Below are 22,512 nucleotides of genomic sequence, written 5' to 3' on the forward strand. Positions count from 1 at the left end.
ACCCAAAATATCTGGAGTCATATGAAACTCCTTTTTTAACTATAATATTCCTAATTTTCCAAATGATCAATTGATCGTGAGCTTCAACTCATTAATCATTTGGTTTAATCGTAAAAAGAAAAGAAAAGAAAAGAATCCCAGGAGATGCAAGTTGCGAGTGGCGGTCCTAAATTGGAGGTCACCCACTACACCAGCCTACTTAATGTCTACCAATAAAACAGACATGTTGAATATTCAATGCGGTACAATTTGTAAACCGTATTATTATTGGATAAAGTTCACCAGCAGTCATAGCTGAGACAAGTTGACACCCTTATTGAAGTTTTTTTAAGCTAATACTTTGAAAACATATCGTGATTTGGCACAATTGACTTATTAATTGGCAAGGAGCGTAGTCTCTAACATTAACCCTTGGTATGCTCATTTGAAAACATCACAAACAATAGAAAGAAAGAGAGAGAGGATAGAAGGGAAATGGAAATGGAGGTAGGCAACAAGTGGACGATACTTTTTTTTGGAGGAGCAGGCTACATTGGCAAGAACACGGTAAGGGCGACTTTGGAACTTGGGCATTCCACTTTCGTGTACGCTCGACCGCTCTCTGCGCACAGCATTCCTCCGGCTAACTTGGATCTGCGTGACGAGTTCCGAGCCATTGGCATCACCATTGTCGAAATCGCTCTCTCTCTCTCTCTCTCTCTCTGAATGTCCATACTTTTTTCATTCACAAATGTCTATACGTTTTGATAATATTGTTATCGGCCTAGTGATCATGGCTAGAGCAAATAAACATCGGAAAAATCTGCCCAACACTTGGTATCTTAACTGTCTTCTTTAAACTTTATAACAAAAAAAAAAAACTAGCTAGTGGTATTTTCTTTTGCCAAGAAAGAGAGCTCAGTGCGATGCCATTTATTTTCAATATGAAATCAACATATTTTTCGTTAGAAACTTCTCGTATCTTGTTATTTCTCTCGTTTATGTCCTACTAGGAGCATGGTCCTCCCTTAGCATGACTCATATTGCCCATCCTATCCAAACAACCTTTTGATTTTGATATTCGATGCTCTATTTGATGGTCGACCATAGATGGACAAGATCAGGCGCTACCTATTCTATGAAAGGACCAAGAATTAACTCTGTAAGGCATATAAAGATCATGGCTAGAGCAAATAAACATCGGAAAAATCTGCCCAACACTTGGTATCTTAGCTGTCTTGTTTAAACTGTATAACAAAAAAAAAACTAGCTAGTGGTATTTGTTTTTTGCCAAGAAAGAAAATTTAGTGCGATGCCATTTATTTTCAGTATGAAATCAACATATTTTATGTTAAAAAACTTCTCGTATATTGTTATTTCTCCTCTTTATGTCCTACTAGGAGCATGGTCCTCCCTTAACACGACTCATATTGCCCATCATATCCAAACAAGTTTTTTTATTTCGATTATCGATCTCTATTTGATGGTCGACCATAGATGGACAAGATCGGGCGCCACCTTTTCTATGAAAGGACCAAGAATTAACTCTGTAAGGCATATAAAGATCATGGTGTTAATATGTTTCACATGTTTTGGCCTAGTACATTAAAGGGCAATACAAATATAGAACTCTTAATTAGATACTCCATCTAGAGGTAGAGTTCGATCATGAGGTGTCTGATCGATTAATTACATTATAGAACATGCTGCTGCCACAGCAACGCCTCCAATGACTTGTCCGACGGTGGCACCCACGGCAAAGGCCTCCATTGCCTTAAAAGCCCTATTCCATTTCCCCTGAGAAATATTATAATTACTTAATTATCTATATATAATATATAATGGCAACATGTAATGTATGTAAGGATAAATGTACTTCACCATATATGACGAAACGACAAACCCTCAACTCATCGTTGAGCCTTTTTCACGAACCGGAAAGGAATTACTTCATGTGCAAGATATGATAACTAAAATCTTTCGAGTTCTTATCTTATCAGTTTATACACCTAGAAATTCAAGATAAAACACCTAAAAATTAAAATGACGTTATTTACATAATTTGAATATATGAAATAATTTTATGCATTACTTATTTTACTCCAATACATATATATATATATATATAAATTAATGTTTCAATCATAGTAAAATAATGAAATTTAATTAAATTCAAAACAAGTATATCAAAATGAAAATTCTAAAAATTATCAATATTTATCATGTTTATGATTTTTCAGTTAAATTATAGTAAGAACTATAGACATACAGGAAAGATAAGTTTAAGAATTAAGTAAATCTATAATTAGAAAGATAATACTAGATTTTAATGTAAGAAATATTAGAAAAGTATCTATCATATATAATTAAAGTAGGCCCCTGTAAGTAAGGAGTTCTCCATTCAATCTACGAGTTTTCGTTGACTGATATAGATTTGAAATTTTACTGAACATTTGTAATTATTTATGTTTTTTTCTATGATTTTTCCAATAAAAAATAATTATAAGAAGTAAATTTACATTGTTCTCAGTTTAACATTTTAACTCTCTCCCCCCTCTAATATACGAGAGTTCTATTCTATCTAGTGTGGACTTCCATGGTCAAATAGACTATAAATCACCCATAACCAATTCTCAATTCATGTTTTGTATGATATGAGCATATTTCAATAAGTCTATAAAGATATTCTTATCGATATTGTATAATAACCTATTGTTAAAATACGAATAATTCTTAGCATCTGCGCAATGCGAGGGTTTCAAAACTAGTATATATAGAAATAATAAAAATTGCTTATTCATAGCTTACCCTAATTCTTAAAAGTTTTAATATTACTGTGTATCAGCTACATTGAACACTCGTGTTTCACTAGCACCGCATGCATCTTCAGCTCCCACAGGGAAAAGTTTGTCCAATCAAATCGCGGTATCTGGAATCCGGTCATACTCGTTCCTTTCATCAAGATCAAAACAACACGAACACAATTTCGCTTCATGAACCTCGCTCTTATACCACTTGTTAGGGAATTCCAGGATCGTTCGTACAAAAATAAACTCGTGACATTGAGGAGATTAGGAAGAGAGGAAAAACACGATTGGCATATGTGATTCAGGACAGTGATGTCCATACATCCATCCACGGGCAAGACTCCGGGCACAATATTCTTCTTATTTCCGGTAACAAATTAAAACAGAAATTATAATTTAGCATACTCCCCTAAATCCCATAGAACTCCCACATATCCCTATTTATTAGGAGACACTAAATCCCAAACAACTTAAGGAATCCCATAGAAATCTATCTATAGATATCCTAATAATATTTAAATTCCTAATATGTATACACAAGAAATATCTAAAAATCTAGATTACATCTCAAGAATATATATCACCATCACGATTTCTCGATTTCTCAATTTCTCATATCCCAGAATATATATCAACATATTTTTTTCAGTGAACATAATACATATATATATATATATTAAATTCGTATTTCAGATACTTCTAGGATGGGATAAGGGTTGGTGGCAACTTTAAAATGTAATTAAAGCTCGAGCAAGAATCGTTTAAGACATGGTCAAAAATTAACTTTTCGTTGAAATATGTAAAAAAAAAAAAATCTTCTGATTATAGACATATTACCTCTTTTATGCCTCTAGCAGCGGATCGATTATGCACACCAGGTACGAGAGTGAGGTAGTAGTAGAGCGTGATGACCTCATTGAAATCGAGAGTCCCATTACCATCTCGGTCGAACATTTTGAACATATCAGCGGAATCAGTTCCATTATACATGCCCGCCTCTTGGAGGAACTCGAGGAACTCAACTAGACTCACGCTACCATCTCCATCCGTGTCCATTGATTTGAAGAACTCCTTTGCTAAGCCCTTCTGCTTCTCCGTCAGCGACTGATAATTAGCCAAGGCAGCGTTCCGAAGCTCCTCCATTCCTCTCTCACAAGCCCCGATATTTCTTATCAATAAAGATGGGAACTGTATCTATAGAGTCACTCTTTTCTTCCCTTCTTTTTGTGTTTTTCAGCAATGAAACCTGACTGGTGTTCATAAGTTGCTGTCTATCTATATATAAGACAATCATTTGGCTGTGTTTTGTACCCCTCTACCAAAGTCAACGAAGAAATTTAAAACAATATGTTGTCGGGCTTCGCCCCTTATTTCATCGAAAAAAAATATGTATTAGGGATGAGCCTAGTGGTGCCTATAGTATCAAAACTAAGAAAAAGGAATAATTGATTATTTTGAAGAACTCGAAAAATCATATAAAAACAACTTGATTGTAAACAGTTTGATTGTAATTTATAGGCATATTGAACGACTAAAACTAGAAAATAAATAATTTTATTTTAATTTGATATACATATCATTAAGGATCATACTTTAATATTCTATTGAAAACTCATATAAATTCAATCTACTTCTCGACGTAGCGATCTTGGATGTGAGTCGAGTGAGAGACTGAATCTCTGTATCTTATAATCTTCGTTCTTTAAAGTGGATTGTTCTCTGGCGCTACCCTTGGAGGTTTCTCCTTTCTCATTGAGAGGGGTTTTACCACGTATGTCGTTCATCTCTTGATTTCTCGATTTTTGTCCGCCTGTTCGTTAATCGCATCGAGATCACAACAATTGGTATCAGAGTTACGGTTAGTCAACAAGGATGTTGGGACCAAAGCCTGAGGTCGAGAAATTTGATCGAACAAATGATTTTGGACTATGGAGAGTTAAGATGAAGATGCTCTTAATCCGTAATGGACTTGAAGTGGCGATTGATGGAGAAGACAAGCTACCATCGGCTCTGAAACCGAATGATGAGAAGGCTACGTTGTCAAAGGCCTTCAGCATAATAATATTGAGCCTGACAGACAAGGTCCTGCAGGAGATCTGCGATTTGACCGCTTCAACGGAGGTATGGGAGAAATTGGAGACACTATATGACAAAATCGTAGACGAATCGTATGTATCTGAAGCATACAACTAGCAATTATCAAAATTTGTTGTCAGCATATATACAGAATTACCAAGAATTAAAAATTTGCAAGTCTGCGCAACGCTCGAACCGTACAACGACGTTAATAATTATTTTCAAAGACCAAGTTAAACAATATTATATACTTAAACAATATAATATACTGTCACTAACAACAACACCGAGGGACGTAGGGACGTGCCGGTGAAGCTAGTAAATACACAGCGGCTGGAAGAGAATACGAAGGCACCATATAAGTCGAATTCAAAAATCTTTAAGTCCATATTAAAGATTGACTCTTAAGAGCAAAAAATAAAAAAGAGAAAGATTCCTCATATTTTAAGTGTAAAAATGAATTTTTCCGTTTTTTTTTTTGCTGGGTAATTTTTTTTGCCCTATAATTCCTCCTCGGATATTGAAAGATTTCTTGATAATTTTAAACAAATTCCTTTTAAAAAAACTCTTTCTTTTTTTCGGTTACAAGAGAAGGTATAGGTTTAATATAAAGAAATAAAAATTCTAATAACTAATAAAATGGCACAGATAATCCCACAAAATATCAAATTTGGAACTTTTTAGTTACCAAGAGTGAGATTGCGCCGCTGCGCTACAACCTCTTTTGAAAAAAACTCTTTGTTACATAGTTAAAATCTCGACGTTTTAAATCAAATCCAAACGGTACATTTCTGAAAATAATATTTCACTCTAACGTTCTTTTACTCTAAGTCACTGACAATCTCGTAGGAAAAGAGTGTCTCTCCCAATTACGCAACTTTGCACTTCTTAGTTTTATTGCATAATTTTTCCTCTTATTACATATGCAAAATTGTTTTATGTTTTTTAAGATGCTGCCACAATTTTTTCATAATACAATTGTTATAACTTATAATGATCAATATTTATTTCCTAAAATACCGAAACTAGTTACCTTATGGAAAAAAATGATGTCCCTAAATTTAATTCAAACCGTACAAGCATAGCTGGAAAGAACTTATCATTCAAGAGAGTTAGGGATGGACCGAGGGAAGAGAGTTGTAGTTTATTCCTTAAAATTTTGATATTTTAAGAAAATTTACATATTTCTTTTTATATTTTTATTCCTTGTTTTTCCCCTAATTAAAAAAAAAACTCCATCAAAGATTGTGTAGCGCGGTGGCACACATCGTCGCCTGATAACCAAGAGATTCCAGTTTCGATACTCAGGTGAAACTACATGTGCACATTTATTAAATAGGTAAGCTTTCTATTTCATTTAAGTAAACCCATTAACCTCTCTTATAATTGAAAAAAAATATATGTATATATATATATATCCCCAGTGCTCCATCAAGGACTTCGCCCTCCTAAATCCATATCCAGGATCAGTCCTTGAAAAAAGCTCGTACAGTCATTGCAGCCTAATCAAATAATTTATGTTCAAATGTATCTAATAAATCAGCATCGAACTTATTGAGAATCTTGAAATCGTACGACGCCATCACCCCATCTTTAGTGTCTCCCGTCTCCCCCTCTAGCATGTCACGGCTTTCAGGCATCATTATTCACCAATGTTTACAAGAAGAATCGATCTACGCAATTCAAGCACGTGCATGAATGCAAAAACTTTTTCTTATAATTAATATAACTAGTCATGAATTGAAAACAGGCATTTTACATAGTTGATTTGGAGAGAGTTATAGAAAATTCTAATAACATAACAAGTCATAAAATACAAGTATATAAATCCTTCTCTCTATCTTTCATGTAAGTATGAAGCATAACTAATTATAAATTAAAGTTGCTTAAATGGATTTCAATCCTCCAATCCTAAAATTAAAAATAAATAGTATTCAAACTTCTTTAGTATATACTAGAAAGGAACCTGAGCGATGCCGCCGGCATCCAAAAAATGTTATCAATCAACAATATTTTCATATGATCGAAGAGTGAGGAATGATATTTCTAATCTTAGAAATTATAAACTATTAACAAATTAATATCGCGGGAAAAATTGATACAACGCTTTAAATTTGAAATTGTCTTAGAGTAATGAACATATAGACGTAGAGAAAAGGAAGAAGAAGAGAAACTTAATTAAACGATATGATAAGAAAAATATAAAAAGGTAAAAGGTTTTATGAAATATTAAAATAGTGATTATATAGTATCTATATATATATAGGAAGGAGAACTATATATATATATATAGATGTTAGAGTTTTTATTAATTTTATAAAATTTAAAAATGCATTAGGGACAAAAAAAACTGTTTGGGGGGCGGGTGGGGGGAAAAATGCAGCTTCAGTATAGTCTTTATCATTGACAGGAAAAAAAAAAAAGTCTTTTACCTTTTCAATTCACAGGAGACCTTCACCCTTCTTTACTCTGGACTGGAATCCCTAGAATGCAAAGGGATTATAGGTTTGTGTCGATATTGTGCCCCTTTATTAGATATTTATGATTTATATTTTATTATAAATCTACGAACTTCTCTTGTGATCTAAAAAAAATATCTTACTTATAAGAATTGAATTTTTTATAAGTCGAGAGTAAAATGTCATTGTATTATAAATTTTTCTTTTGACAATTGATTCCATGATGCACATGACTATTGACTAATTAAATATGCAAGTACAATTATACAAGTCGTTCATGCAACTGCCTTGACAGTGAGTACATGATCACTTACATGATTTCACGATAACTCGAATTTGCGGGTTTACTAAATCTGTGTGTTTGGTATTAGAGTTGAGTTGAGTTGAGTTTTGGTTTTAATTGGTTTGTAATAATTGTGTTGTTGAATTATGAGAAAAAGTGTGAAAAAGTAATGAATAGTTGAGATAAAGTAATGATTAAATAATGATTGTGTTAATGAATTGTGAAAAAAATAGTGAATATTGAGAGAATTTAGTATTAAAAATTAAATTGAATGGTCAAAAAATTAAAAAATGGAAAAGTAATATGAAGATAAGTGGAGTTGAGTTGAGTTAAAAAAAAATTCTAAATCCAAACCTACATCATTCCGAAAATGATTCCGAATGAAAATGAAAAAATAATTAAATATTAAAAACAAGCATCATTTATTAAATATTTAGAATTTTCATTTCATTGTAAGTTTATAGGCCTCTCTTATGATTGAAAAAAAAATTTACTTATAAGAATCGAATTATTTATAGGTCGGGAGTTAAATGTCAGTGTATTATAAATTCCTTTTTTGACAATTGATTCCCATGGTGCACAAGGCTATTGGCTAACTAACTATGCAGCTATAATTATAGACAGGGGCGGAGCCAGCATATCAGGGGGGGCAATTGCCCCTGAACTTTAAATGTTTTAAAATTTTATTTCAAAAGTATGTTTATTGTAACATTTTTGTCCCCCTGCCCCCCTGAACTTTGAATTTTTAAATTTTACCCCAAATTATATTTATTATAATATTTTTGCCCTCTCTCGACAGAAATCCTGGCTTCGCCCCTAATTATAAAAGTCGTGCATGCAGTTGTCTTTGACAGTGAGATCATAATCACATACATGGTTTCACGATAACTCGAATTTGGGTGTTTACCAAATAATATATTCTAAATCATTCAAAAAATGATACATAATGAAAATGAAAAAATAATTAAATATCAAGAACAAATTCCTGCCAAAAAAAAAGATTTAAGATAAAAATGGAAAAAAGGTTTAAAAGATTGAGGATTAAAATTCACTTTTTTTGTTCCTTCTTTTTGTGTTTTTCAGCAATGAAACCTTACTGGTGTTCATAAGTTGCTGTCTATCTATATATAAGACAATCATTTGGCTGTGTTTTGTACCCCTCTACCAAAGTCAACGAAGAAATTTAAAACAATATGTTGTCGGGCTTCGCCCCTTATTTCATCGAAAAAAAATATGTATTAGGGATGAGCCTAGTGGTGCCTATAGTATCAAAACTAAGAAAAAGGAATAATTGATTATTTTGAAGAACTCGAAAAATCATATAAAAACAACTTGATTGTAAACAGCTTGATTGTAATTTATAGGCATATTGAACGACTAAAACTAGAAAATAAATAATTTTATTTTAATTTGATATACATATCATTAAGGATCATACTTTAATATTCTATTGAAAACTCATATAAATTCAATCTACTTCTCGACGTAGCGATCTTGGATGTGAGTCGAGTGAGACTGAATCTCTGTATCTTATAATCTTCGTTCTTTAAAGTGGATTGTTCTCTGGCGCTACCCTTGGAGGTTTCTCCTTTCTCATTGAGAGGGGTTTTACCACGTATGTCGTTCATCTCTTGATTTCTCGATTTTTGTCCGCCTGTTCGTTAATCGCATCGAGATCACAACAATTGGTATCAGAGCTACGGTTAGTCAACAAGGATGTTGGGACCAAAGCCTGAGGTCGAGAAATTTGATCGAACAAATGATTTTGGACTATGGAGAGTTAAGATGAAGATGCTCTTAATCCGTAATGGACTTGAAGTGGCGATTGATGGAGAAGACAAGCTACCATCGGCTCTGAAACCGAATGATGAGAAGGCTACGTTGTCAAAGGCCTTCAGCATAATAATATTGAGCCTGACAGACAAGGTCCTGCAGGAGATCTGCGATTTGACCGCTTCAACGGAGGTATGGGAGAAATTGGAGACACTAAATGACAAAATCGTAGACGAATCGTATGTATCTGAAGCATACAACTAGCAATTATCAAAATTTGTTGTCAGCATATATACAGAATTACCAAGAATTAAAAATTTGCAAGTCTGCGCAACACTCGAACCGTACAACGACGTTAATAATTATTTTCAAAGACCAAGTTAAACAATATTATATACTTAAACAATATAATATACTGTCACTAACAACAACACCGAGGGACGTAGGGACGTGCCGGTGAAGCTAGTAAATATACAGCGGCTGGAAGAGAATACGAAGGCACCATATAAGTCGAATTCAAAAATCTTTAAGTCCATATTAAAGATTGACTCTTAAGAGCAAAAAATAAAAAAGAGAAAGATTCCTCATATTTTAAGTGTAAAAATGAATTTTTCCGTTTTTTTTTTGCTGGGTAATTTTTTTTGCCCTATAATTCCTCCTCGGATATTGAAAGATTTCTTGATAATTTTAAACAAATTCCTTTTAAAAAAACTCTTTCTTTTTTTCGGTTACAAGAGAAGGTATAGGTTTAATATAAAGAAATAAAAATTCTAATAACTAATAAAATAGCACAGATAATCCCACAAAATATCAAATTTGGAACTTTTTAGTTACCAAGAGTGAGATTGCGCCGCTGCGCTACAACCTCTTTTGAAAAAAACTCTTTGTTACATAGTTAAAATCTCGACGTTTTAAATCAAATCCAAACGGTACATTTCTGAAAATAATATTTCACTCTAACGTTCTTTTACTCTAAGTCACTGACAATCTCGTAGGAAAAGAGTGTCTCTCCCAATTACGCAACTTTGCACTTCTTAGTTTTATTGCATAATTTTTCCTCTTATTACATATGCAAAATTGTTTTATGTTTTTTAAGATGCTGCCACAATTTTTTCATAATACAATTGTTATAACTTATAATGATCAATATTTATTTCCTAAAATACCGAAACTAGTTACCTTATGGAAAAAAATGATGTCCCTAAATTTAATTCAAACCGTACAAGCATAGCTGGAAAGAACTTATCATTCAAGAGAGTTAGGGATGGACCGAGGGAAGAGAGTTGTAGTTTATTCCTTAAAATTTTGATATTTTAAGAAAATTTACATATTTCTTTTTATATTTTTATTCCTTGTTTTTCCCCTAATTAAAAAAAAACTCCATCAAAGATTGTGTAGCGCGGTGGCACACATCGTCGCCTGATAACCAAGAGATTCCAGTTTCGATACTCAGGTGAAACTACATGTGCACATTTATTAAATAGGTAAGCTTTCTATTTCATTTAAGTAAACCCATTAACCTCTCTTATAATTGAAAAAAAATATATGTATATATATATATATCCCCAGTGCTCCATCAAGGACTTCGCCCTCCTAAATCCATATCCAGGATCAGTCCTTGAAAAAAGCTCGTACAGTCATTGCAGCCTAATCAAATAATTTATGTTCAAATGTATCTAATAAATCAGCATCGAACTTATTGAGAATCTTGAAATCGTACGACGCCATCACCCCATCTTTAGTGTCTCCCGTCTCCCCCTCTAGCATGTCACGGCTTTCAGGCATCATTATTCACCAATGTTTACAAGAAGAATCGATCTACGCAATTCAAACACGTGCATGAATGCAAAAACTTTTTCTTATAATTAATATAACTAGTCATGAATTGAAAACAGGCATTTTACATAGTTGATTTGGAGAGAGTTATAGAAAATTCTAATAACATAACAAGTCATAAAATACAAGTATATAAATCCTTCTCTCTATCTTTCATGTAAGTATGAAGCATAACTAATTATAAATTAAAGTTGCTTAAATGGATTTCAATCCTCCAATCCTAAAATTAAAAATAAATAGTATTCAAACTTCTTTAGTATATACTAGAAAGGAACCTGAGCGATGCCGCCGGCATCCAAAAAATGTTATCAATCAACAATATTTTCATATGATCGAAGAGTGAGGAATGATATTTCTAATCTTAGAAATTATAAACTATTAACAAATTAATATCGCGGGAAAAATTGATACAACGCTTTAAATTTGAAATTGTCTTAGAGTAATGAACATATAGACGTAGAGAAAAGGAAGAAGAAGAGAAACTTAATTAAACGATATGATAAGAAAAATATAAAAAGGTAAAAGGTTTTATGAAATATTAAAATAGTGATTATATAGTATCTATATATATATAGGAAGGAGAACTATATATATATATATAGATGTTAGAGTTTTTATTAATTTTATAAAATTTAAAAATGCATTAGGGACAAAAAAAACTGTTTGGGGGGCGGGTGGGGGGAAAAAGCAGCTTCAGTATAGTCTTTATCATTGACAGGAAAAAAAAAAAAGTCTTTTACCTTTTTAATTCACAGGGAGACCTTCACCCTTCTTTACTCTGGACTGGAATCCCTAGAATGCACAGGGATTATAGGTTTGTGTCGATAATGTGCCCCTTTATTAGATATTTATGATTTATATTTTATTATAAATCTACGAACTTCTCTTGTGATCTAAAAAAAATATCTTACTTATAAGAATTGAATTTTTTATAAGTCGAGAGTAAAATGTCATTGTATTATAAATTTTTGTTTTGACAATTGATTCCATGATGCACATGACTATTGACTAATTAAATATGCAAGTACAATTATACAAGTCGTTCATGCAACTGCCTTGACAGTGAGTACATGATCACTTACATGATTTCACGATAACTCGAATTTGCGGGTTTACTAAATCTGTGTGTTTGGTATTAGAGTTGAGTTGAGTTGAGTTTTGGTTTTAATTGGTTTGTAATAATTGTGTTGTTGAATTATGAGAAAAAGTGTGAAAAAGTAATGAATAGTTGAGATAAAGTAATGATTAAATAATGATTGTGTTAATGAATTGTGGAAAAAATAGTGAATATTGAGAGAATTTAGTATTAAAAATTAAATTGAATGGTCAAAAAATTAAAAAAATGGAAAAGTAATATGAAGATAAGTGGAGTTGAGTTGAGTTAAAAAAAAATTCTAAATCCAAACCTACATCATTCCGAAAATGATTCCGAATGAAAATGAAAAAATAATTAAATATTAAAAACAAGCATCATTTATTAAATATTTAGAATTTTCATTTCATTGTAAGTTTATAGGCCTCTCTTATGATTGAAAAAAAAATTTACTTATAAGAATCGAATTATTTATAGGTCGGGAGTTAAATGTCAGTGTATTATAAATTCCTTTTTTGACAATTGATTCCCATGGTGCACAAGGCTATTGGCTAACTAACTATGCAGCTATAATTATAGACAGGGGCGGAGCCAGCATATCAGGGGGGGCAATTGCCCCTGAACTTTAAATGTTTTAAAATTTTATTTCAAAAGTATGTTTATTGTAACATTTTTGTCCCCCTGCCCCCCTGAACTTTGAATTTTTAAATTTTACCCCAAATTATATTTATTATAATATTTTTGCCCTCTCTCGACAGAAATCCTGGCTTCGCCCCTAATTATAAAAGTCGTGCATGCAGTTGTCTTTGACAGTGAGATCATAATCACATACATGGTTTCACGATAACTCGAATTTGGGTGTTTACCAAATAATATATTCTAAATCATTCAAAAAATGATACATAATGAAAATGAAAAAATAATTAAATATCAAGAACAAATTCCTGCCAAAAAAAAGATTTAAGATAAAAATGGAAAAAAGGTTTAAAAGATTGAGGATTAAAATTCACTTTTTTTGTTCCTTCTTTTTGTGTTTTTCAGCAATGAAACCTTACTGGTGTTCATAAGTTGCTGTCTATCTATATATAAGACAATCATTTGGCTGTGTTTTGTACCCCTCTACCAAAGTCAACGAAGAAATTTAAAACAATATGTTGTCGGGCTTCGCCCCTTATTTCATCGAAAAAAAATATGTATTAGGGATGAGCCTAGTGGTGCCTATAGTATCAAAACTAAGAAAAAGGAATAATTGATTATTTTGAAGAACTCGAAAAATCATATAAAAACAACTTGATTGTAAACAGCTTGATTGTAATTTATAGGCATATTGAACGACTAAAACTAGAAAATAAATAATTTTATTTTAATTTGATATACATATCATTAAGGATCATACTTTAATATTCTATTGAAAACTCATATAAATTCAATCTACTTCTCGACGTAGCGATCTTGGATGTGAGTCGAGTGAGACTGAATCTCTGTATCTTATAATCTTCGTTCTTTAAAGTGGATTGTTCTCTGGCGCTACCCTTGGAGGTTTCTCCTTTCTCATTGAGAGGGGTTTTACCACGTATGTCGTTCATCTCTTGATTTCTCGATTTTTGTCCGCCTGTTCGTTAATCGCATCGAGATCACAACAATTGGTATCAGAGCTACGGTTAGTCAACAAGGATGTTGGGACCAAAGCCTGAGGTCGAGAAATTTGATCGAACAAATGATTTTGGACTATGGAGAGTTAAGATGAAGATGCTCTTAATCCGTAATGGACTTGAAGTGGCGATTGATGGAGAAGACAAGCTACCATCGGCTCTGAAACCGAATGATGAGAAGGCTACGTTGTCAAAGGCCTTCAGCATAATAATATTGAGCCTGACAGACAAGGTCCTGCAGGAGATCTGCGATTTGACCGCTTCAACGGAGGTATGGGAGAAATTGGAGACACTAAATGACAAAATCGTAGACGAATCGTATGTATCTGAAGCATACAACTAGCAATTATCAAAATTTGTTGTCAGCATATATACAGAATTACCAAGAATTAAAAATTTGCAAGTCTGCGCAACACTCGAACCGTACAACGACGTTAATAATTATTTTCAAAGACCAAGTTAAACAATATTATATACTTAAACAATATAATATACTGTCACTAACAACAACACCGAGGGACGTAGGGACGTGCCGGTGAAGCTAGTAAATATACAGCGGCTGGAAGAGAATACGAAGGCACCATATAAGTCGAATTCAAAAATCTTTAAGTCCATATTAAAGATTGACTCTTAAGAGCAAAAAATAAAAAAGAGAAAGATTCCTCATATTTTAAGTGTAAAAATGAATTTTTCCGTTTTTTTTTTGCTGGGTAATTTTTTTTGCCCTATAATTCCTCCTCGGATATTGAAAGATTTCTTGATAATTTTAAACAAATTCCTTTTAAAAAAACTCTTTCTTTTTTTCGGTTACAAGAGAAGGTATAGGTTTAATATAAAGAAATAAAAATTCTAATAACTAATAAAATAGCACAGATAATCCCACAAAATATCAAATTTGGAACTTTTTAGTTACCAAGAGTGAGATTGCGCCGCTGCGCTACAACCTCTTTTGAAAAAAACTCTTTGTTACATAGTTAAAATCTCGACGTTTTAAATCAAATCCAAACGGTACATTTCTGAAAATAATATTTCACTCTAACGTTCTTTTACTCTAAGTCACTGACAATCTCGTAGGAAAAGAGTGTCTCTCCCAATTACGCAACTTTGCACTTCTTAGTTTTATTGCATAATTTTTCCTCTTATTACATATGCAAAATTGTTTTATGTTTTTTAAGATGCTGCCACAATTTTTTCATAATACAATTGTTATAACTTATAATGATCAATATTTATTTCCTAAAATACCGAAACTAGTTACCTTATGGAAAAAAATGATGTCCCTAAATTTAATTCAAACCGTACAAGCATAGCTGGAAAGAACTTATCATTCAAGAGAGTTAGGGATGGACCGAGGGAAGAGAGTTGTAGTTTATTCCTTAAAATTTTGATATTTTAAGAAAATTTACATATTTCTTTTTATATTTTTATTCCTTGTTTTTCCCCTAATTAAAAAAAAACTCCATCAAAGATTGTGTAGCGCGGTGGCACACATCGTCGCCTGATAACCAAGAGATTCCAGTTTCGATACTCAGGTGAAACTACATGTGCACATTTATTAAATAGGTAAGCTTTCTATTTCATTTAAGTAAACCCATTAACCTCTCTTATAATTGAAAAAAAATATATGTATATATATATATATCCCCAGTGCTCCATCAAGGACTTCGCCCTCCTAAATCCATATCCAGGATCAGTCCTTGAAAAAAGCTCGTACAGTCATTGCAGCCTAATCAAATAATTTATGTTCAAATGTATCTAATAAATCAGCATCGAACTTATTGAGAATCTTGAAATCGTACGACGCCATCACCCCATCTTTAGTGTCTCCCGTCTCCCCCTCTAGCATGTCACGGCTTTCAGGCATCATTATTCACCAATGTTTACAAGAAGAATCGATCTACGCAATTCAAACACGTGCATGAATGCAAAAACTTTTTCTTATAATTAATATAACTAGTCATGAATTGAAAACAGGCATTTTACATAGTTGATTTGGAGAGAGTTATAGAAAATTCTAATAACATAACAAGTCATAAAATACAAGTATATAAATCCTTCTCTCTATCTTTCATGTAAGTATGAAGCATAACTAATTATAAATTAAAGTTGCTTAAATGGATTTCAATCCTCCAATCCTAAAATTAAAAATAAATAGTATTCAAACTTCTTTAGTATATACTAGAAAGGAACCTGAGCGATGCCGCCGGCATCCAAAAAATGTTATCAATCAACAATATTTTCATATGATCGAAGAGTGAGGAATGATATTTCTAATCTTAGAAATTATAAACTATTAACAAATTAATATCGCGGGAAAAATTGATACAACGCTTTAAATTTGAAATTGTCTTAGAGTAATGAACATATAGACGTAGAGAAAAGGAAGAAGAAGAGAAACTTAATTAAACGATATGATAAGAAAAATATAAAAAGGTAAAAGGTTTTATGAAATATTAAAATAGTGATTATATAGTATCTATATATATATAGGAAGGAGAACTATATATATATATATAGATGTTAGAGTTTTTATTAATTTTATAAAATTTAAAAATGCATTAGGGACAAAAAAAACTGTTTGGGGGGCGGGTGGGGGAAAAAGCAGCTTCAGTATAGTCTTTATCATTGACAGGAAAAAAAAAAAAGTCTTTTACCTTTTTAATTCACAGGGAGACCTTCACCCTTCTTTACTCTGGACTGGAATCCCTAGAATGCACAGGGATTATAGGTTTGTGTCGATAATGTGCCCCTTTATTAGATATTTATGATTTATATTTTATTATAAATCTACGAACTTCTCTTGTGATCTAAAAAAAATATCTTACTTATAAGAATTGAATTTTTTATAAGTCGAGAGTAAAATGTCATTGTATTATAAATTTTTGTTTTGACAATTGATTCCATGATGCACATGACTATTGACTAATTAAATATGCAAGTACAATTATACAAGTCGTTCATGCAACTGCCTTGACAGTGAGTACATGATCACTTACATGATTTCACGATAACTCGAATTTGCGGGTTTACTAAATCTGTGTGTTTGGTATTAGAGTTGAGTTGAGTTGAGTTTTGGTTTTAATTGGTTTGTAATAATTGTGTTGTTGAATTATGAGAAAAAGTGTGAAAAAGTAATGAATAGTTGAGATAAAGTAATGATTAAATAATGATTGTGTTAATGAATTGTGGAAAAAATAGTGAATATTGAGAGAATTTAGTATTAAAAATTAAATTGAATGGTCAAAAAATTAAAAAAATGGAAAAGTAATATGAAGATAAGTGGAGTTGAGTTGAGTTAAAAAAAAATTCTAAATCCAAACCTACATCATTCCGAAAATGATTCCGAATGAAAATGAAAAAATAATTAAATATTAAAAACAAGCATCATTTATTAAATATTTAGAATTTTCATTTCATTGTAAGTTTATAGGCCTCTCTTATGATTGAAAAAAAAATTTACTTATAAGAATCGAATTATTTATAGGTCGGGAGTTAAATGTCAGTGTATTATAAATTCCTTTTTTGACAATTGATTCCCATGGTGCACAAGGCTATTGGCTAACTAACTATGCAGCTATAATTATAGACAGGGGCGGAGCCAGCATATCAGGGGGGGCAATTGCCCCTGAACTTTAAATGTTTTAAAATTTTATTTCAAAAGTATGTTTATTGTAACATTTTTGTCCCCCTGCCCCCCTGAACTTTGAATTTTTAAATTTTACCCCAAATTATATTTATTATAATATTTTTGCCCTCTCTCGACAGAAATCCTGGCTTCGCCCCTAATTATAAAAGTCGTGCATGCAGTTGTCTTTGACAGTGAGATCATAATCACATACATGGTTTCACGATAACTCGAATTTGGGTGTTTACCAAATAATATATTCTAAATCATTCAAAAAATGATACATAATGAAAATGAAAAAATAATTAAATATCAAGAACAAATTCCTGCCAAAAAAAAAGATTTAAGATAAAAATGGAAAAAAGGTTTAAAAGATTGAGGATTAAAATTCACTTTTTTTGTTCCTTCTTTTTGTGTTTTTCAGCAATGAAACCTTACTGGTGTTCATAAGTTGCTGTCTATCTATATATAAGACAATCATTTGGCTGTGTTTTGTACCCCTCTACCAAAGTCAACGAAGAAATTTAAAACAATATGTTGTCGGGCTTCGCCCCTTATTTCATCGAAAAAAAATATGTATTAGGGATGAGCCTAGTGGTGCCTATAGTATCAAAACTAAGAAAAAGGAATAATTGATTATTTTGAAGAACTCGAAAAATCATATAAAAACAACTTGATTGTAAACAGCTTGATTGTAATTTATAGGCATATTGAACGACTAAAACTAGAAAATAAATAATTTTATTTTAATTTGATATACATATCATTAAGGATCATACTTTAATATTCTATTGAAAACTCATATAAATTCAATCTACTTCTCGACGTAGCGATCTTGGATGTGAGTCGAGTGAGACTGAATCTCTGTATCTTATAATCTTCGTTCTTTAAAGTGGATTGTTCTCTGGCGCTACCCTTGGAGGTTTCTCCTTTCTCATTGAGAGGGGTTTTACCACGTATGTCGTTCATCTCTTGATTTCTCGATTTTTGTCCGCCTGTTCGTTAATCGCATCGAGATCACAACAATTGGTATCAGAGCTACGGTTAGTCAACAAGGATGTTGGGACCAAAGCCTGAGGTCGAGAAATTTGATCGAACAAATGATTTTGGACTATGGAGAGTTAAGATGAAGATGCTCTTAATCCGTAATGGACTTGAAGTGGCGATTGATGGAGAAGACAAGCTACCATCGGCTCTGAAACCGAATGATGAGAAGGCTACGTTGTCAAAGGCCTTCAGCATAATAATATTGAGCCTGACAGACAAGGTCCTGCAGGAGATCTGCGATTTGACCGCTTCAACGGAGGTATGGGAGAAATTGGAGACACTAAATGACAAAATCGTAGACGAATCGTATGTATCTGAAGCATACAACTAGCAATTATCAAAATTTGTTGTCAGCATATATACAGAATTACCAAGAATTAAAAATTTGCAAGTCTGCGCAACACTCGAACCGTACAACGACGTTAATAATTATTTTCAAAGACCAAGTTAAACAATATTATATACTTAAACAATATAATATACTGTCACTAACAACAACACCGAGGGACGTAGGGACGTGCCGGTGAAGCTAGTAAATATACAGCGGCTGGAAGAGAATACGAAGGCACCATATAAGTCGAATTCAAAAATCTTTAAGTCCATATTAAAGATTGACTCTTAAGAGCAAAAAATAAAAAAGAGAAAGATTCCTCATATTTTAAGTGTAAAAATGAATTTTTCCGTTTTTTTTTTGCTGGGTAATTTTTTTTGCCCTATAATTCCTCCTCGGATATTGAAAGATTTCTTGATAATTTTAAACAAATTCCTTTTAAAAAAACTCTTTCTTTTTTTCGGTTACAAGAGAAGGTATAGGTTTAATATAAAGAAATAAAAATTCTAATAACTAATAAAATAGCACAGATAATCCCACAAAATATCAAATTTGGAACTTTTTAGTTACCAAGAGTGAGATTGCGCCGCTGCGCTACAACCTCTTTTGAAAAAAACTCTTTGTTACATAGTTAAAATCTCGACGTTTTAAATCAAATCCAAACGGTACATTTCTGAAAATAATATTTCACTCTAACGTTCTTTTACTCTAAGTCACTGACAATCTCGTAGGAAAAGAGTGTCTCTCCCAATTACGCAACTTTGCACTTCTTAGTTTTATTGCATAATTTTTCCTCTTATTACATATGCAAAATTGTTTTATGTTTTTTAAGATGCTGCCACAATTTTTTCATAATACAATTGTTATAACTTATAATGATCAATATTTATTTCCTAAAATACCGAAACTAGTTACCTTATGGAAAAAAATGATGTCCCTAAATTTAATTCAAACCGTACAAGCATAGCTGGAAAGAACTTATCATTCAAGAGAGTTAGGGATGGACCGAGGGAAGAGAGTTGTAGTTTATTCCTTAAAATTTTGATATTTTAAGAAAATTTACATATTTCTTTTTATATTTTTATTCCTTGTTTTTCCCCTAATTAAAAAAAAACTCCATCAAAGATTGTGTAGCGCGGTGGCACACATCGTCGCCTGATAACCAAGAGATTCCAGTTTCGATACTCAGGTGAAACTACATGTGCACATTTATTAAATAGGTAAGCTTTCTATTTCATTTAAGTAAACCCATTAACCTCTCTTATAATTGAAAAAAAATATATGTATATATATATATATCCCCAGTGCTCCATCAAGGACTTCGCCCTCCTAAATCCATATCCAGGATCAGTCCTTGAAAAAAGCTCGTACAGTCATTGCAGCCTAATCAAATAATTTATGTTCAAATGTATCTAATAAATCAGCATCGAACTTATTGAGAATCTTGAAATCGTACGACGCCATCACCCCATCTTTAGTGTCTCCCGTCTCCCCCTCTAGCATGTCACGGCTTTCAGGCATCATTATTCACCAATGTTTACAAGAAGAATCGATCTACGCAATTCAAACACGTGCATGAATGCAAAAACTTTTTCTTATAATTAATATAACTAGTCATGAATTGAAAACAGGCATTTTACATAGTTGATTTGGAGAGAGTTATAGAAAATTCTAATAACATAACAAGTCATAAAATACAAGTATATAAATCCTTCTCTCTATCTTTCATGTAAGTATGAAGCATAACTAATTATAAATTAAAGTTGCTTAAATGGATTTCAATCCTCCAATCCTAAAATTAAAAATAAATAGTATTCAAACTTCTTTAGTATATACTAGAAAGGAACCTGAGCGATGCCGCCGGCATCCAAAAAATGTTATCAATCAACAATATTTTCATATGATCGAAGAGTGAGGAATGATATTTCTAATCTTAGAAATTATAAACTATTAACAAATTAATATCGCGGGAAAAATTGATACAACGCTTTAAATTTGAAATTGTCTTAGAGTAATGAACATATAGACGTAGAGAAAAGGAAGAAGAAGAGAAACTTAATTAAACGATATGATAAGAAAAATATAAAAAGGTAAAAGGTTTTATGAAATATTAAAATAGTGATTATATAGTATCTATATATATATAGGAAGGAGAACTATATATATATATATAGATGTTAGAGTTTTTATTAATTTTATAAAATTTAAAAATGCATTAGGGACAAAAAAAACTGTTTGGGGGGCGGGTGGGGCGAAAAAGCAGCTTCAGTATAGTCTTTATCATTGACAGGAAAAAAAAAAAAGTCTTTTACCTTTTTAATTCACAGGGAGACCTTCACCCTTCTTTACTCTGGACTGGAATCCCTAGAATGCACAGGGATTATAGGTTTGTGTCGATAATGTGCCCCTTTATTAGATATTTATGATTTATATTTTATTATAAATCTACGAACTTCTCTTGTGATCTAAAAAAAATATCTTACTTATAAGAATTGAATTTTTTATAAGTCGAGAGTAAAATGTCATTGTATTATAAATTTTTGTTTTGACAATTGATTCCATGATGCACATGACTATTGACTAATTAAATATGCAAGTACAATTATACAAGTCGTTCATGCAACTGCCTTGACAGTGAGTACATGATCACTTACATGATTTCACGATAACTCGAATTTGCGGGTTTACTAAATCTGTGTGTTTGGTATTAGAGTTGAGTTGAGTTGAGTTTTGGTTTTAATTGGTTTGTAATAATTGTGTTGTTGAATTATGAGAAAAAGTGTGAAAAAGTAATGAATAGTTGAGATAAAGTAATGATTAAATAATGATTGTGTTAATGAATTGTGGAAAAAATAGTGAATATTGAGAGAATTTAGTATTAAAAATTAAATTGAATGGTCAAAAAATTAAAAAAATGGAAAAGTAATATGAAGATAAGTGGAGTTGAGTTGAGTTAAAAAAAAATTCTAAATCCAAACCTACATCATTCCGAAAATGATTCCGAATGAAAATGAAAAAATAATTAAATATTAAAAACAAGCATCATTTATTAAATATTTAGAATTTTCATTTCATTGTAAGTTTATAGGCCTCTCTTATGATTGAAAAAAAAATTTACTTATAAGAATCGAATTATTTATAGGTCGGGAGTTAAATGTCAGTGTATTATAAATTCCTTTTTTGACAATTGATTCCCATGGTGCACAAGGCTATTGGCTAACTAACTATGCAGCTATAATTATAGACAGGGGCGGAGCCAGCATATCAGGGGGGGCAATTGCCCCTGAACTTTAAATGTTTTAAAATTTTATTTCAAAAGTATGTTTATTGTAACATTTTTGTCCCCCTGCCCCCCTGAACTTTGAATTTTTAAATTTTACCCCAAATTATATTTATTATAATATTTTTGCCCTCTCTCGACAGAAATCCTGGCTTCGCCCCTAATTATAAAAGTCGTGCATGCAGTTGTCTTTGACAGTGAGATCATAATCACATACATGGTTTCACGATAACTCGAATTTGGGTGTTTACCAAATAATATATTCTAAATC

The 22,512-nt window shown here is 31.9% G+C and overlaps 1 protein-coding gene across 1 annotated transcript; it reads right to left on the reverse strand.

Moving 5' to 3' along the window:
* Positions 1 to 1,529: 1,529 nt before the first annotated feature.
* LOC116189117 (calmodulin-like) lies at positions 1,530 to 4,035 on the reverse strand. The gene is made up of 2 exons (XM_031518651.1): positions 3,624 to 4,035; positions 1,530 to 1,776 (listed from the first exon to the last, which is right to left on the reverse strand). Exons 1-2 carry the CDS (start codon positions 3,927 to 3,929, stop codon positions 1,669 to 1,671), a joined length of 414 nt encoding a protein of 137 aa, XP_031374511.1. The 5' UTR covers positions 3,930 to 4,035; the 3' UTR covers positions 1,530 to 1,668.
* Positions 4,036 to 22,512: the final 18,477 nt, after the last annotated feature.

Source organism: Punica granatum, chromosome 8, assembly GCF_007655135.1.
Source record: "Punica granatum isolate Tunisia-2019 chromosome 8, ASM765513v2, whole genome shotgun sequence".
Classification (NCBI taxonomy): Eukaryota; Viridiplantae; Streptophyta; class Magnoliopsida; order Myrtales; family Lythraceae; genus Punica; species Punica granatum.